Source organism: Ailuropoda melanoleuca, chromosome 18 (genome assembly GCF_002007445.2).
Source record: "Ailuropoda melanoleuca isolate Jingjing chromosome 18, ASM200744v2, whole genome shotgun sequence".
Lineage (NCBI taxonomy): Eukaryota > Metazoa > Chordata > Mammalia > Carnivora > Ursidae > Ailuropoda > Ailuropoda melanoleuca.
The window spans coordinates 14995845-15012935 of record NC_048235.1 but is presented as its reverse complement, the minus strand read 5'-3'; the positions used below and the strand labels follow the sequence as shown (position 1 = coordinate 15012935).

General features: G+C 44.7%; 1 protein-coding gene and 1 long non-coding RNA gene across 8 annotated transcripts in view; one reads left to right on the top strand and one right to left on the bottom strand.

The window, feature by feature from the left end:
• Nucleotides 1–13878, top strand: part of FAT1 (FAT atypical cadherin 1) — a 123304-nt gene extending 109426 nt beyond the window's left edge. For 3 of the 7 annotated variants that reach the window (XM_011226817.3, XM_034647473.1, XM_034647472.1), the window contains exons 21-28: nucleotides 1188–1345; nucleotides 2066–2528; nucleotides 3996–4149; nucleotides 4302–4412; nucleotides 5712–6343; nucleotides 7009–7146; nucleotides 11570–11605; nucleotides 12460–13878. In XM_011226817.3, coding sequence (XP_011225119.1) covers nucleotides 1188–1345; nucleotides 2066–2528; nucleotides 3996–4149; nucleotides 4302–4412; nucleotides 5712–6343; nucleotides 7009–7146; nucleotides 11570–11605; nucleotides 12460–13088 — 2321 coding nt within the window. In that variant the 3' untranslated portion in view covers nucleotides 13089–13878. Of the gene's footprint in view, nucleotides 1–1187; nucleotides 1346–2065; nucleotides 2529–3995; nucleotides 4150–4301; nucleotides 4413–5711; nucleotides 6344–7008; nucleotides 7147–7640; nucleotides 7694–10535; nucleotides 10832–11569; nucleotides 11654–12459 lie in introns of all 7 variants that reach the window. The other 4 variants (XR_004621886.1, XR_004621887.1, XM_019801212.2 and 1 more) reach the window with 4 other exon arrangements.
• Nucleotides 134–10528, bottom strand: LOC117797066. Its single transcript, XR_004621888.1, has 4 exons — nucleotides 10393–10528; nucleotides 10184–10301; nucleotides 8971–9039; nucleotides 134–254 (listed from the first exon to the last, which is right to left on the bottom strand). It is a non-coding gene; the product is annotated as an uncharacterized LOC117797066 (long non-coding RNA).
• Nucleotides 13879–17091: the final 3213 nt, after the last annotated feature.

The window sequence follows — 17091 nt, the reverse complement described above, 5'->3', positions numbered from 1 at the left end:
ACCACATCTCACAGAGCCTGCTGCTTACTTTTCTGTGGCTTCACGTATGTTGCGGGCATCTTCCCAAGTCCGTGCCTGTAAACCTAAGGCTTCTGAGCGTGTACCGTGGCTTATTCAACGTCATCCTTATGTATAGAGCTTGAGGTTGTAAAGGGGTTGTCTTGTGTTAAAAACGAATCCTTTTCTACACTTCATCATGCTGAGGCACTGAGGAATAGACCAGATTGTTGAGTCATTCCGTGGTACTCCTGAAACTAATAAAACACTGTATGTTAATTATACTCTTATTTTTTAAAAAGTATTTTATACATACAGCCTTATTTATTGGTGCTTTCTAAAACTAGGATTTACTGTGTCAAAGATTAACTACATTTTTAATTTCTGAATATACCATTATGTTAGCCTCCCAGAAAGTTATACCTGTTCCTTTCTTGCAGTCAGGTGTGACCACCTCACTCCCTGTTCTCTTGCCAGTATAAGGTTCTCAATTAAAAAACAAATTCCCCCACCCAGTGGGCATGAAATGATACCTAGTTGTTTTAGTTTACATTGCTCCAGCTTCTCGTGGAAGTTTTATTCATTCCTACCAGCATTTCCTCTCTTGGACTGGCCTGTTTGTATTCTTTGCTTGCTTGTCCCGGTTATTTGTCTGTTTCTTGTTTTCAGTGTGTAGAACGTTCTGGGTGCTGTGAGTGTGAACGTTATCTCCATCCCACTTTTACTGGTGTTTTGATTTGTTTACAGTATCTCTTGTCATTTTGAAATTTAACTTTTGTCAGTTCTGTGTAATTTTACATAACCATTTCCACCTCTGGAGAGTGATATTATTTTCATCATTTTTGGAGACTGGGGAATATATTTTTGCTTGAAAAGTTTCCCCAAACCACCTGAGGTTGTGTAAATATTTTTCTCAATGGTCTTCTAATAATTTTATATTGAACATTTTTATATTTAGATCTTTCATTGTTTTAGAATCCATTTCTCTCTGATACAGTAGTCCAGTTCTCTTCCAAAAGAAAATCCAGTTATGCTGTGCTTTTTATGAAAGCAAATAGATATTTTCCATTGAATTGAATTTTATGTCGTAACCTTAAATAAAAACTTGGATCAGTATTGGGGGAAATCTCACTTTTATAAGTACGCTTCAGCTTGGTCCTGATTTATGTTCTCCTCTTTGTGATTCACAGGGAGTTCATCTGTAACATTTACTGGAAACAGCTTTGTGAAATACCGTCTGATGGAAAATGAAAACAAATTGGAGATGAAACTGACCATGAGGCTCAGGACGTACTCGGCTCACGCAGTTGTGATGTACGCACGCGGGACCGACTACAGTATCTTGGAGGTACGTTTTCGTACCTGAAGACTTTAAAAATACCAAATTCTGTTTTATGTTCATGTTGTCCATTTTTGAGAAAAAAAAAAAATTAAGGGAAATGGCTTTATTCCACACTTAAGTAGTGCCTTGATCTCTATAAGTTTTAGACTTTGGGGCTAAAAAGCCCTTTAGGCTCTGCCGTAGTGTAGAGATTGACTTCTGTTTCTCACAACTCTTTAAGGTCATGTGACAGTTAACATTCAAACTCTAAGTGGTATCACATCGTATTAATGTTATATGGAGAGTTTATAGAGAGCATTCATAAGTGCTTATAAGGGGTAATTTTTTTTTTTTAAATGCATGATTCACTTTTGATTTTACCTGATGCTATTTTTGGGTGTTATTCAGTGAACAGTTAATTGTGGGTGATTTCCATGATGTTTTTTGGAGGTGCAGTTGGCCTTGAGCCTGGGTCAGGTCCGTTGCACTGCGTGCAGTGATCGGCGAGCGCAGTGCAGTTGGCCTTGAGCCTGGGTCAGGTCCGTTGCACTGTGTGCAGTGATGGGCGAGCGCGGTGCAGTTGGCCTTGAGCCTGGGTCAGGTGCGTTGCACTGCGTGCAGTGATCGGCGAGCACGGTGCAGTGCTTCAGTGCAGTCGCTAAACGCACCTGTCCTTTGGATGTGTGGTCAGAGTTCCTCACTGAGGATCCCATGAGAGTAACTGGGCGGTAACTGTCTTTATCACAGATTCATCATGGAAGGCTACAGTACAAATTTGACTGTGGAAGTGGGCCTGGCATCGTGTCTGTTCAGAGCATTCAAGTCCACGATGGGCTGTGGCATGCCGTGTCTCTAGAAGTGAACGGAAACTACGCTCGGCTGGTTCTAGACCAAGTTCACACTGCGTCGGGCACAGCCCCCGGGACCCTGAAAACCCTAAACCTGGATAACCATGTGTTTTTCGGTGGCCATATCCGTCAGCAAGGCGGCAGGCACGGGAGAAGCCCCCAAGTCGGGAACGGTTTCAGGGGCTGTATGGACTCCATTTATTTGAATGGGCAGGAGCTCCCTCTAAATAACAAACCGAGAAGCTACGCGCACATCGAGGAATGGGTGGACGTGTCTCCCGGGTGCTTCCTGACAGCGACCGAAGACTGCTCCAGCAGCCCTTGCCAGAACGGAGGCGTTTGCCACCCGTCCCCTACTGGAGGTAGGCCTCACCGGGCTGCTCGTCTTCATAGTGGTTCAGGCAGAGACGCTTGAGAAGCCCCTCAGGGCTTTGTGTTCTCCCCTTCCATTCACACGATAGTGTCCGATCCTGCAGTCCGTGTTGGTGTCGGGTGATACCAACGCAGGGCTTGACTCAGGAGTCTTCCCCGCGGTCAGGCTGCAGGACCTCCTCGTTCTGCACCAGGAACCAGTGGTGAACCGCAGCTGACTTGCACTCCTCTTCCGTGTGTGTGTGTGTGTGTGTGTGTGTGTGTGTTTTGCACATTCTTCCAACCACATTGGCATTGACCCAGCAGGACTCAGAACTGTACACTCAGTCCTTCTTCAGGGCCCCCTTCCATCTGATGGCTCAGCATCTAGGGACTGCTAGTCTTGCTACAGATGGGGCTTGGTTTTCCAGAATGCCCCGAACCCTCCTGAAGTGCCAGTCCTGTCCGGAAGCCTCAGCGTAGTACAGCGTGGCTCTTGTTAACCTGGCCCTGTTTGTTCCCTTGCCAGTGCCACATGCTGTGAAAGGACAGTCACGGTGCCTGATCAGTAGAGCTTTGTTTAATGAATAGAGTAAAAATCCAAGTAGCACTTCAGTGGGATTTCTAAGGATCTGGCTTTGTGTTATTTTCTTTGGGAAGTGTTTGTGCCTACTCTGCGCAAAAAACAGGCCAGGTTGTCCCCATGGTAATACTCTGCATGAAAGTTCATCCTGTGCTCATACTCCATGTCCAAGTCAGGTCAGCATGGACGCTGTCCTCGTTGACTCGGGCACGAGACCGAGAGAAGCATTTTCTTGCAATGTGCGACCACCATCCCTGTAGCAGCAGGAGGGCGGGAACGTGGCACCACAAATAGGCTCAAAAAGCTTCTAGCTCAGTACCACATGTTCGGCTAAAGAAACTCCCACGCCGTGCCCACCTTCAGAGGCAGCAGGGAAGTGCCGTCCTGCTATCTTTCCCAAAGACAGAGTTGGAAAAACTCTACCACACGGTCTGTCCCACGCCACAGTCTTTGCAAGAGTCTGGCATACTTTATGCTCCTTTGGACACATTTGATTCACCTTTTCTCGATGGTAGTTCATAGTCTTCTGAATGCTTTCACGTTTAAAGATTTGGGATCTGCACATAAGTGGGGATGTTTGGTAGTAAATGTTGTCCATCTGCATGGTCACTCAAGGACAGGGCTGTTTTCCCCGCTCTATATGCTTGGCCCAGTAATTTACGTAAATTATGATTAACTTAAGCTGAGTATGAGTTCTGTCTTCAGCTCTGTTGCTTTGGTTATACCAGCAGTGGAAGATACAGATGACATCGTACCCAGAGGGAATAGGAATGGTATTAACTTCTACGGGTCTCAGAGAACGAAGGCTTCTCTTAAAAGTGAAAACCAATATTATACTAAGATTTTTTTGAGCTACTGAATGATTGGACTTTTTTGTTCCCTTTTGCTCCTGCAGGTTATTACTGCAAATGCAGTGCCTTGTACATAGGGACATACTGTGAGCTGAGCGTCAACCCGTGTTCCTCCAACCCGTGTCTTTACGGTGGCACGTGCATCGCGGCCAACGGGGACTTTGTGTGTCACTGCAGAGGATTATATACCGGTCAGAGGTTGGTGGAGCCCTCTTACTGCTCTCAGTGGAAGGATGAAACTTCTTACAATGCCTGCGTTTTATATATAGGATTACACTTGTTTTCTGTTGTGCTGTACTCCTTTGCAGTAAAAGTGTGATGTTGATGCCTCCTTCCCCCTCCTCCTCCAGGTGCCAGCTTAGCCCCTACTGCAAAGATGAGCCCTGTAAAAATGGTGGAACGTGTTTCGACAGTTTGGATGGTGCTGTCTGTCAGTGCGATTCGGGTTTTAGGGGAGAAAGGTAACTGGCTTCTTCCGACATTTGTATTTGCACCTCTGTCTTGTCACATCATTTCGCAGATGCAACAGAACTTCATTCACTTTGGCAACATTGCTTTAGAATTTCATGTTCCCCACCATTAGGTCTTTGTAGAGTTTATTCTTGCATTCTTTAAAATACTGGGCAGGTAAATACAATGTAGTGCTTAAAAATACCTCTGTATTCCAGAGATATTTATAAACAGGGTTCTTGCAGGCAGGACATGTTTGTGGAATGATGATTTTATTAAGGTAGATACGCATGGAGTTGTTACCTGCCTTTTGAGTGGGATGACAGTGACCTCTCTTCAGAATATGCCGTACCTAACATTTATCTGCCATCTAGCGGCCGTTTTCGGGGTGGGGGGGGGGCGCAAATGAGGCACAGAGGTGCTTGTGGTAGACCCTGAAAGAGGCAGGTTTTTTAGTTTCCAGATCCCTGTTCGCTAGTTCAGTTTGCAGAGTGACTCCTTGCATGTTATTTCTAAGTGCCTTCTGCCTCACCCAGGTGCTCACCGTCGGCCTTGGGTGAAGGCTGTGAGCGTGAGCTGCATGTAGGGCTACCTGCCTGTGCTTTTGCTTTGGCGGTGGTTAGAGTCTTGAATTCTGCCATCAGGCACATGGTCTTAGTTCCTAAGGTGGCTTTCCTGATTCCTGTCAATTAATACTTAATATATTTGACAAAGATGTCTCAAAATGTTGAATGGCATTTGAGATACATTTTATGAAAGGAGGGAGGGTTTGAGAGGTGTGGGGCACATCTGCACGGGCACCCGTTTGGAAAGGCAGAGGAGATGGAGCCTCCTGGAATGTTCCGTCAGGTGAGGGGCTGTGGGAGGTTTTCAGCAGAAAACGTTTTAAAATAGAAAACAGTTTTCTAACCTTTGATATGTTTTATGCAACTGTCCTCTTTCAAACAGGAAGATTTTCTTAGAAATTTAAGGTAGCCTGTTAGAACAGTTTCCAGCATCCCATTTATCAAAATGCACGTTCTGAACAAAGGGAATCAGACACAGACTGAATGCTTAGACAGGTTTAGTCACCTGTGACATCCTAGAAAAATGACAGTTAAATACAGTGTGACGTATTGTCACACGTACCCAGTATAGACTCACGTGATTTAATTACTCCACGAGAGGTGGTTTGTTGTAATTAACTGTTGTTGGTAGTGTGTTTTTGGTGGTACGTACTCTGTTGTTTGGGTTCGGTCCCGGGTCTCCAGGAGCTACAGGCCTGGCCTAGCCTGACGTGCGTGGCAAGTGTCTGTCCTCATTCTTGGCAGGTGTCAGAGTGACGTTGACGAGTGTGCCGCCAGCCCCTGCCAGAACGGGGCGCTGTGTGAGAACACGCACGGCTCCTATCACTGCAACTGCAGCCGTGACTACAGGGGCAGACACTGTGAGGACGCCACGCCCAATCAGTACGTGTCCACTCCGTGGAACATCGGACTGGCCGAGGGCATAGGCATTCTCGTCTTCATAATGGGGATATTTTTACTGGTGATGGTGTTTGTCCTCTGCCGCAAGATGATCAGTCGGAAGAAGAAACACCAGGCTGAACCCGAAGACAAGCACTTGGGACCCACCGCCGCTTTCCTGCAAAGACCGTATTTCGATGCAAAGCTCAATAAGAACATTTATTCAGACGTACCACCCCAGGTGCCCGTCCGTCCTATCTCCTACACTCCAAGCATTCCAAGCGATTCCAGGAACAACCTGGACCGCAATTCCTTCGAAGGGTCTGCCATCCCGGAGCATCCGGAGTTCAGCACCTTTAACCCCGAGTCTGTGCACGGACACCGGAAAGCCGTGGCCGTCTGCAGTGTGGCACCGAACCTGCCTCCCCCGCCGCCTTCAAACTCCCCTTCAGACAGCGACTCCATACAGAAGCCCAGCTGGGACTTCGACTATGATAGTAAGAGTGGCCCTTTGTCTCTGTGAAAAATGTCTCTGAGCTGAACGGTGACCTTGTGAAGTCTGCCGGAGCTGCTGGTGGGTCCCGTCACATTGCGGAGCCTCTCGCAGTGCCAAGTAGGCTCGCACTGCGAGGACCCTTGGGGATGACATGTAGTCCTTGCCTTAGCACCGTGCTGTGCTGTTCCGTGAACCAAGGACCTGAATCTGGTCCTGTTCATGCTAATTGTCAGGAGAGAGAATTCCATTTTTAGAATGGATATGGGCTCTCGATTAGGATTTGGGGGGCTTTTTATGACAAGGGCATTTGCATGATAGGATTTGTTTAAAATACAGTCAGAAATGGTAGTATTTACGGTAGCAGCCTGACCTATCTTCTGATGCTTTAAAAATGGCTATATGGCACCTTTTTAAAAGGAAGTTTGGTTCCCCATACTGTCTAATGAGCTCCACAAGCAGGTTTATTGAGAATTTTTCTGTTCTGTGAATCTGCAAGAATACTTGCAGGTTTGTAGGTTTTTGGGCTTCTCCCTTTTTCTCTCAGGGGTTCCCGTAGTCAGTGAGGCTCAGGCAGGGTTTGCTGCTTGCTTTGTGTGAGGGCACAGCAGTGAGCCAGCCGGAGCCCTTGCCCTCACGGGGCTGACCGCTGTCATCGCTCCCTTTCAGCTAAAGCAGTGGACCTCGAGCCCTGTCTCTCCAAGAAACCCCTGGAGGAAAAGCCTTCCCATCCACACAGCGCCCGGGAAAGCCTGTCAGAGGTGCAGTCCCTCAGCTCCTTCCAGTCCGAGTCATGCGATGACAATGGTGAGTAAAGAGTTTTGAAACGCCGCGCTGGCTGGCTTGCCATGCTGTTGGCAGGGCGTGGCGTGTGGAATGTCGTGGGTGTGCCCGGTGCCCTTGTGGAACCCCCGACTGTGTTCGCGTCCCACTCAGGACCGTCGGGACACAGCCCCTCGTACAACCTGCGTGAACGCATTTCAGACGCTTCGAATGGGGTCGGTACTTGAACTGCTGCAGCGTGTCAGAAATAGGGAAGAAAACATACTTAACTGGAAGATCTTTTTTAAATGAAAGATCTTTTCTGATTTTTTTTCCCCCACAACAGTAAATATTCTAGAGGTTTCGTGGAGTAAGAAAGAAAAAGAAGAGCTTGCAGCAGCTTTCCTGAGCACAGCCCCCCACCCCTCACCCCCTGCCCCCCTGGAGGCGATGCGGTAGTCGGAGATGTTCAGCTCCGGTAGCTCCTTCGCTGTTACAAGGTTTTATTTGTCTCTCCCCCAACTCCCCTGCGGTCCCAGCTCCCATTTGGATCAGAGCGTACTGACTGAGAGCAGAGTTTAAGAGATTGCTAGTAAGTTGGATTATATTTCTAATGAAGAAAGTTTGACAGTGGGATCTTTGATACCAGTTATGTTGATCTGATAAACTGTGTTAATAACCAGCCTTTGCCATGTTAACACATACCAGTAGAGAAAATGGGCAATATTCAGTAACAAAATAGTTAGTGGAAATTTTTGCAGAATTACTAAGCTTGACTATTTTTTTTTTTGTATAAAAATGTAATGTGTTTAACCATTTAAAATATTTGGTGGAAAGAAATAACCCCTTATAATTTATTTGTAAACCCAGAATAATGTAGCTCGTAATATATTACAGTCTTTCTCCAAACTAAAGATGGCCATGAGTTTACTCCATTCATTGCTGATTTCAAGCAGGTTACGTGTCAGATCAGAGAAGACCTGTGTTTATTACTTAGTGACAGAGTCTATGAGCGTAGCTTTACTTATTAAACCAACAGAATAGAAATCTTTCTTCCATGATGTTTAAAAACCGTGTTGCCAGTTTATGTAATTTATATTTTGGTTCCTAAAATGCTCTTCATAAATACATTTCAGAGTCTTGTCAGTGTTTTCCTAATACCTTTCCTCATAACATCCTTCTTCTTAGTATTCCTAAATACCTTTAATAAACTGTGGTCCATTAGTTATGGAAGTTAATTGCTGGAAAATACAGTGTGAGAAAGAAAACAGATCCAGGAGTTGTTTGTATTTAAATTTTTATCAACCATGAAGGCTGAATTAAGAATCTGGACTTATATTTTTAGTTTTCTGAGGTTTTCATAACCGACGACCACAAATGTGGTGGCTTAAAACAAGGTACACTTATCATCTTATAGTTCTGTAGTTTAGAAATCGCTCCACAGGTCAGTGGGGTCGCATGGAGGTGTTGGCAGGGCTACTGTGTTTTTGCCCCCTCTCCAGACAACCTGCCCCCTGACCTTTCCCAGCATCTGGAAGCCTGTCTTCTTGCAAAGACAGCATTGCCTCTCCTTGGCCATCTCTCTGCAGTCCTCACTCCCTCCACCCACAGCTAGAAGAGATTCTGCCCTTTTAAGGACCTTTGTGAATACATTGGGCTCCTACAGATCATTTAGGAAAATCTCCCCATCTCCAGATCTTTAATCACATCGGCCAGGTCAGTTCCTTTGCCAGGGATGGTAACATATTCACCGTCTCCCAGGATTAGATGTGGACATCTTGGAGGACCACTGTTCAGCTTACCACACACACGTTTGTCTTGGTGGCAATGCTTTAAAACAATCTGATCTACAAATAAAAGGGAATTTACCTGGGAAACAGCCAGGCAGACAGTCTGCATTTCTCTGCTGGTATGTTAGGTCCCCAGCTGTTAGCCCGTCTGCAAAAAAGATAAGAAATTTGGAGTTGGGAGTACACAGGATTAAAGCCAGTTTTGTATTTATATTACATATTTTATATTATGTAACGCTAAATTTTTCTTGGAATGTACAAATTCATTAAACCCAGAAAATTGGCTTAGCAAGCACTTTAAATGTGAAGTGTTTTGTCCATGAGACGTTAAAATAAGGATTGTTTTATCCTGACTAGATCCATAAGTGAGAAAACTTAGAGCTAAAATGTCTTAAATTATAGTATTATGTGGTTACCTTATCCCTTTGATTAATAACATATATAGCTTGATTAAAAAAATGTCTAAGATATAGCAAGAGCATAGGGGTCATGCCTAATTATATTATGTGTTAAGGTGTTTTCACATTTTTAAATTAGGAGGTAGAAATTATATAATATGAAGAAATCTATTGAACGCACTGTTTTCTAACTGAAGATTTTCCTAATTTACTCCTTTTGTACCTTTTTACAAGCTTCCATAGTGACTGTAATACACCTTGTCAACGCTGTCGTTGACACGGTGAAAGAAGCAGGTATAGTCACGATGCGTGTGCTGTGTTTGTGTTCATGTGACTGCCTCTAGAACGGTGTGCTTTTGCCTGTTACTTGAAAAGTTCGTGGTTTTGAGGGGTTGCGTACTTTCGTGCAGGTGTGTACGTATATTCATAGTCCAGATACACTGCAAAAATACTCTGTGTATGTTGTGTCTTTGTAACTTTTTGCCACTCGTAGTGAGTTTGTATAGATACCAGAAGTGACCTACAGAATCTTGACCACTTGGCTTTACGTGGCACAGTATTCAGAAGGTTAGAAGTCATTTTAGCTAAACGTTTTTTTAAAGTCCTCTTCATAGGAGTAACACTAACACACAGCTTTTGTAATTACCTGAGTGTGATCAAGGATAATGATAGAACATGGCAAAAAGTAATTATTTTCATTATATGGTTTAGTGAAAATTAATATGAAGCTTTATCTCTCTGTTCAAAATTCTATGAAAGGACATTGATCAACACCTAAAGTTACTTTAAATCAGCCTTTACTAATGCACTGAAGTTTGAGTAATCACATGTAAATTGCACAGCCTAGTAGCTTTTAAACTGTAAATCCCATCGCCAGGAGGGTTTAGAATTTACCTTTCTGTGCCCCGTCAGGAGTGCAGTCGGCTTAGGGGATCGTGGTTGGCAGGACAGGTATGTTTTCAGGACTGAGTGGAGAAGGATGGTTTCCAGCCAGGCCGAGGGCTGTACCTTCCTAAGAACAAAGCAGAGCTTTAAAACAATGCTTTCATGGGATCTCCTTCATTGAAAAATAATAGAAACTGTATTTCAAGTTGAATGCTCACTTGAATTTTAAGAATCCAGCGCCTCTGGAGTAACAGAGTTGTCAGTCCTCTCAGAGAAGTCGCCACATGTTTAGTAGACTGTAAAAACAATTCTGTAGATACACTGACTAGATACTGGCTTATTCTTTTTTTTTCTTTTTTAGAACCATTCATTTCACTTTTAGCTTCAAATTCCTGGAAGAGAACCATCAACCAGATCTTTGTTCCAAATGTCTTTATGACATGGGTTTTCAGGAACATTGTAGAATGCATGGAAAGCATTGGTTTCATTCAGAAAAGCACTGAAGTGACCCTATTTCTACCATGATTACTACTTTCCAAGAGTAAGAATCATGACGATAGCTAAGAGCTCAGACTCGACCTACATTATCTGATTGAATCCTCCTAATAAAGGGATTTCCACTCCCCTTTCAAAGATAAGAACCTGAGGCTTAGACAGGTGAGCAACTTGCGGAGGGCAGCGTGGCCCTGACTGACGGGTTTACACCTCCTTTGGCGGCCTTGGTGCTGGAGTTCTGCGTATGCAGTGGGAGTTGTGAAGGAGCGAGTGGCCTTGCAGGTCTGGGGTGGGGACAGGAGTAAGTGCAGCCCACGCGCTCTCCCAGGAGAAGGGAACAATGGGAATATCAGGTCATAGTCAGAACGGGCAAGGTTTGGAGAGCGTTTCTTCTAGCAAGTCACCAGTCCCTACATCGGCGAATTCGTCTGACTGTGACGTACATCTGAGGGCTGTGATGTGCTGTAAAGTGTGCGTCTTACACAGCTTTAGATGTATTTGGATTGTGTCATCATATTGCTCAGTATCATGAAAGTGTCATTTAATTTCCTAATAATTTACATGTTATGGGAGCCTATAGACTTTAATTATTTCTAACCAAACTGTGTGCTTTCTGGTTCAGATTGCCAAAAAAGGCGAAAAGAAAGTAAACTCTTGTTTGAGTTTCCTGGCAAAGTTCATCATCCCAGTCTTTTCCTCTCCTCCCCTGTCCCATTTCATTTGCACTATGTGCATTTCTCAGCTGTTTGGGACTTCCGTAGATCATGGCTTAGAGGCATGGTCCATGGCTGACTGGGCCTTGATACACAGTTTGTATTGTATTATGTACTGATCTTGATTGCCTTTTCAGCCATCTTTCTGTTTTAATTATAAATGTTTTCTTTTCTCTCTACCACCAAGAGTCTTTGGCTGCTCCTGACCTCAGCAAATCAAGAGGTGACTTATGCATGCCAGTTGTTCATTGATACTCACTAAACAAAACTGGTAAAGATTTGACCCCAAGGCTGACCTGCTTCACTGGTTTGCTCCGTGGATGCCGCAGTAGCTAAGTCCGGACTGTGTGTGCTGCATTCTAAACACGTCGCCTCGCCTGTGTGTCGGCGTTCAGTAATCCGGGGGGGGGGGGACCGTCCCCACATCGGGAGGTTTTTAAAAATATACAGTCTAAAATGATCCTTTATCCTTGTAAAAGTAACATAAACTGATTGTTGTGATCAGTCAAAACTTGTGCTCTGTTTCGCAGTGTTTGGTTGCATTTTGCTTGATGTGGAGGCATGCTTTGTTCCGTACCTGTGTTAATGTAATTCGTAGTTTTTAGTAGAAAGATTATGTGATTATAAAGGAATTTTTTAAAATTTTAGCATGTTAAACATTACTTTTATTACTTTAAACAGTTGCGTTAAGTGTTTTCTAAAGGCCCAAAATTGTGTCCTGAGCCTGAAATGCTTGCTGACTTCCAGGAGGCAGCTGAGGGCTGGTGGGATCGCTTGTAAGAGAGTGCATGTCCTGGAGCTGTGAGCACCCTGCTTCTGTTCACACGTGTCTCGTCTCCTTGAGTGTTTGTTAGGTACTTACATGAAACTGTAGGTACGCATTTGGAACCAGAGCCTGGTCCAAAGAGGTGATCAGAACGCGGGCGGGGGGAGGCCCTCAAAGCACTGAGCAGAGGTTTCCGCAGGGAGGAACCCGTGTGAGGCCTTTGCGCTTCTGTGCATTTCACTGAGCTCTTTGTCCGATGGCACAGACGCTGGGGAGAAGAGACACTGAAATCTGTTCTCTTTCCTACCCAGGGTACCACTGGGACACATCGGATTGGATGCCAAGTGTTCCTCTGCCAGATATACAAGAATTCCCCAATTACGAGGTCATTGACGAGCAGACCCCTCTGTACTCGGCAGATCCAGATGCCATCGATACGGACTATTACCCGGGAGGCTACGATCTTGAGAGTGACTTTCCACCCCCACCAGAGGACTTCCCTGTGCCTGACGAACTGCCACCCTTACCCCCGGAATTCAGCGATCAGTTTGAGACCATACACCCTCCTAGAGACATGCCCGCTGCAGGCAGTCTGGGTTCTTCGTCGAGAAACCGGAAGAGGTTCCACTTGAATCAGTATCTGCCCAATTTCTATCCCGTCGATATGTCTGAACCTCAAAAAGCAGGCCCTGGTGAGAACAGTACGTGTAGAGAACCCTATGCCCCCTACCCTCCAGGGTATTCCAGAAACTTTGAAGCCCCTTCTGTAGAAAACATGCCCATGTCCGTGTACGCCTCCACGGCCTCCTGCTCTGACGTGTCGGCGTGCTGTGAAGTGGAGTCTGAGGTCATGATGAGTGACTATGAGAGCGGAGAGGACGGTCACTTTGACGAGGTGACGGTCCCTCCCCTGGATGCGCAGCAGCACACACAGGTCTGACGCTCAGACTCGCCCCAAAGTGCCTGGACTTCAATGAACCTGGAGATTATTATATAAGTGATTTTCTGCATCGTTCTCTGCAGCAGTGCTTTAAGCGCCTTTTTCTTTTTTTTTTTTTGGGTGAGCTAAAATGGGCATGGCTGCACTGAATCACGCACCTCTTGACAAGTTAGCCATTTCTGGTGTCCGAACCTACTGTAACGGGAGGAGATTTCCTTTGGCCGTGCCATTTCCGAACATCTTTTTGCATTTACATTTGTCTGTTGAAATGAAAAAATCAGTCCTATCATCTTGTTAGCATGATTCATGTATTTATATAGATTTGATTAAGTTTCCAGTCTTTTTTTGTTTTGTAAATTTTATGTACAGATTTGATTTTTCATAGCTGTAACTAAATTTTCAAGATTTGGTGCATTTGTTTTTGACTGAAATTTGGTGGTGTTAGCGTCATTACCTAGCACCCTGATTTTTTAATATAACCAGGGTTTCATTATATGTCCTCTTCCATTGAAGTATGACATTTCACGACAGTCCTTCATTTCTAGCTGTACATAGGAGGAGGAAAGACCTTCTACATGGACATGTCTTAAATGGCTTACTAGAATTATAAACATTTTTCATTACTGGAAAGTGTAATGGGGACCTTCTGCACACCTGTTTAGAACCAAAACCATCACGACACAGTTTTTATAGTGTCTGTATATTTGTGATGCGATGGTCTTGTAAAGGTTTTTACTGAAAACTACCATTAGCCAGTCTTTCTTACTGACAATAAATTATTAATAAAATACTTTAGCTTTACTGCTTGTTTTTCCTCTGTATTTAAGACTCTTGTTCAGGATTCAGTTAAGCTGCTGACAAAGAAGGCTGGATGGATGTAGAGACATTAGTCTTCTGTGGCCTTAAATGTGAAGGGTCCAGGTGCCAAACCAGGCGGCACTTACAGATGTGGCCACTAGGTGGCAGTACGTGGCTACTTGATCCTGCTCAGAACTACAGGTGTAAATATAAAACTGCTCTTTTACGTGTTTTCCAACTAAAACTTCAAGAACATTTCCCTCCATACATTTTTTCAGGATTTATTAGGTATCATTTAAAGGCTTCTATGGTCTTCACCTATGATTTCTATCAAAGTCAAAAGTACAAAGCATTTTGTCGTCTGTAATCAAAGAACACCTCCTGATTGTATGTGATTTGGTGTGAAATCCATCCATCCAACAAATATTTATGTGTCAGCCAGGCTGAGATGCGGAACAAAGAATCAGGCATTCTCAGAACTTCGGAAAGTAACTTTTTCCTTTAAATGAAGTAAATGCCTTGTTTCAGCAGATGAGACCAGATACACGGTCTGAACACGAGCTAGCCCCGCTGGCGAAAAAGCAGCACGCTCAGCCCCTCTGCTACGACCGCTTACAACTCTAGCTGTTTTCTCTTTCCTGTTCATATTCTTAGGTCTGTCTGTTGTTTCTAGGGTCACTAATTTTTTTTTTTTTTAGGAATCGCGTATTAGTTCAGTGCGATGTTCGAGGGAAGGCCACGTAACCTAACCCACCTCCATGTAGTTACACCCTAACTTTTGGATTAATCCACACACACGGTCTCATTGTGTTGGTGGTATAAACATTCGTTGCTGTGCAAAGTATGTAGCGTGTTTCTGTTTGCTCCTTTCTCATTTTCTGAAACAGTTGCTTTAGTTTTTCTTTTACTTTTTAAAATCTGTGACTATTTCATTAATTTATCCAAAACATATTTTTTGGTCCCCTACCATACGTTATTCACAAAAAGGCACAAACTCCCTACCTTGTCTGCTCCGTCATGGCATATGCAGAAACAGATCCCATTTTCGTGGCACAGTGGTATGAAGGGGGAAGGCTGCTGTAAACCAGGGGTGTCAGCTGCGTGGGGTGATGCCCAGGCTCCCCCCACCGCCCCAAGGACTGCACGGTCAGCATCTCCATGCGAGCAAGCTTTGGTAGAACTCTGGGAAATCCTGCTCTCTCTTCTCTTCTGTGAGTTGGTTTCTGTGAAAAAGAACTGGATCATTTTCATAAAGTTACCTTGAATTGCTATTCAGTTTTCAGTGACTTCAGAGAAGTGTAGTCATTAGATCTGTAATCTGTCAGACCTGGAAAACTGCCCCGACACCCATCTACCACCCCCAGTCTTCCTCCAGTTCTGGGTTCTCCTCTGCTTGCAACCTTCGCCTTCTTCCAGCCCGCCGAATCCGCTCGGTAACTCGGAAGGGCAGCGCGGGCTGCTCTGTCTCCGGTGCGGACTGCTGTTCTGTGCGCTTTCTGATCGCTCTGCTTCAGAAGAATCAGGTTTAGTTTCGGTTAGGGCACCAGCTGAGAGCAAGCTGTTTGCAAGAATTGCATCTCGCCAGCAGTTTACTGCCTCTACGGCAAACAAACAGAATGAGCCACTTGAGAAGAATGACAAGTATTCTCCGCCCCCAAGAAAACTTCTGCTTGTGTGAACACTTAGGGAATGAACGCACTTGTCCCCCGTGCAGTTGGAAACTGTGGCCCTGGAAGAGGCTAGGTTTTCAAAGGATGCGAGACAGAGACAAGGTGTAACATTTGAATGCAGATGTCACTGGACCCAACAGATGTTAACAAAGAGCTATGCATGCGGGTCTGTGCAGGAGAGGTGGCAGATAGGAGCTCAGTGATTCTAAACCAGGGCTGCTATCCAGTTGTCTGAAGGGGTAAAAAGAAATTCTCATAATGTCTTATGATGATTGCTTCAATTCACTGTCATGTTTGTAGATGCCACCTAACAGTTTTAGGATAAGGGAAGAATAAAGGAAGAAGAACAAATCATCATCTATCCTGTCAGGGACTTAGAAGCACAGCCCCATCTCCTTGCCTATTTGGAATATTAGCCCCTACAAATAAGGACTGCAAACATTTTTCGATGATGATGCTCTTGTGATTTGTGATTTTAAATAATTACCTTAAATGCATCTTTTTCTCTCTTTCAAAGGTAAGTATACTTTAAATAGATGCTTTAAGATAGGGTGGAACAATATAAAATTTTATTTATAGACCTTACTAAAAACAAATTTCTTTAAACTGAATGTGTAAAATGCACAAAGTTTCTCCAACTAAAAAGCTCTTACTGGATTGAGATTGTTTTCAATAATCTCAAATGCTGAGTTTTTACTTCTAAGGGGGAATTTCACAAAATTTAAAAATACACTCCAGTCATTGAAAACTGTGGTCTGATCTTGAATTTCTGTGCCATAGTTCTGAGTCACACTGGGGTTCTGGGGATATCCTCACAGTGAACGACAGAGCTTGGTTTGTTCTCTAATGGATTAACAGCAGCAGCAAACGCTGCTGTCTGCACCCAGCTCTACTCTGAGCTGTGGCTACACAGTCCTTACGACCATCACGTGGGGGAGTATCTCGTATCATCATTTGCGTTTTATGTAAGAGACAGACAGTTGTGTAACGAAGCAGGCAAGTAAGTGGTGAAGCCCCATTCGACCTTGGAGGTCTGAGGCCAGAGCCCACCTTTCTCCCCAACACCTTGTGCCCCACTGCAGATGCCGTGCTTCCCTGGGGGGGGCGGCGCATTCCAGGACAGGACCGGACTCTAGTCCCCACCCCTGCTTGGGTAGCTCTGCAACCTTCGGGTTCCGTGTAACTCTGCTGGCAGGAGGGCGCCTTTTTAAAACCATGGGTCCTCAGGGCACACTGGCGACCTCGGTGGCAGGTGGAGACTGCTGGCCTTAGAGCCACAGACCTCAGTTCAGAGTTGCGCCCTACCACTCGTTAGCTGTGCGATGTTAAAGTAACTGCTTCTATTTAGGCTCCTCTGCTGAAAACGAGCGACTAATGAACACCCTACAGGAGCTCCGTGGAATCAAAGCAACACTCTAAATAACGGTTCTTAGGAGAGCTTACTACATTCCAAACATTCTGCAATTAGTAACTCCTTGAATCCATCCAGTGACCCTCATTATTCTCACTTTCCAGATCAGGAAACCCAGGCACAA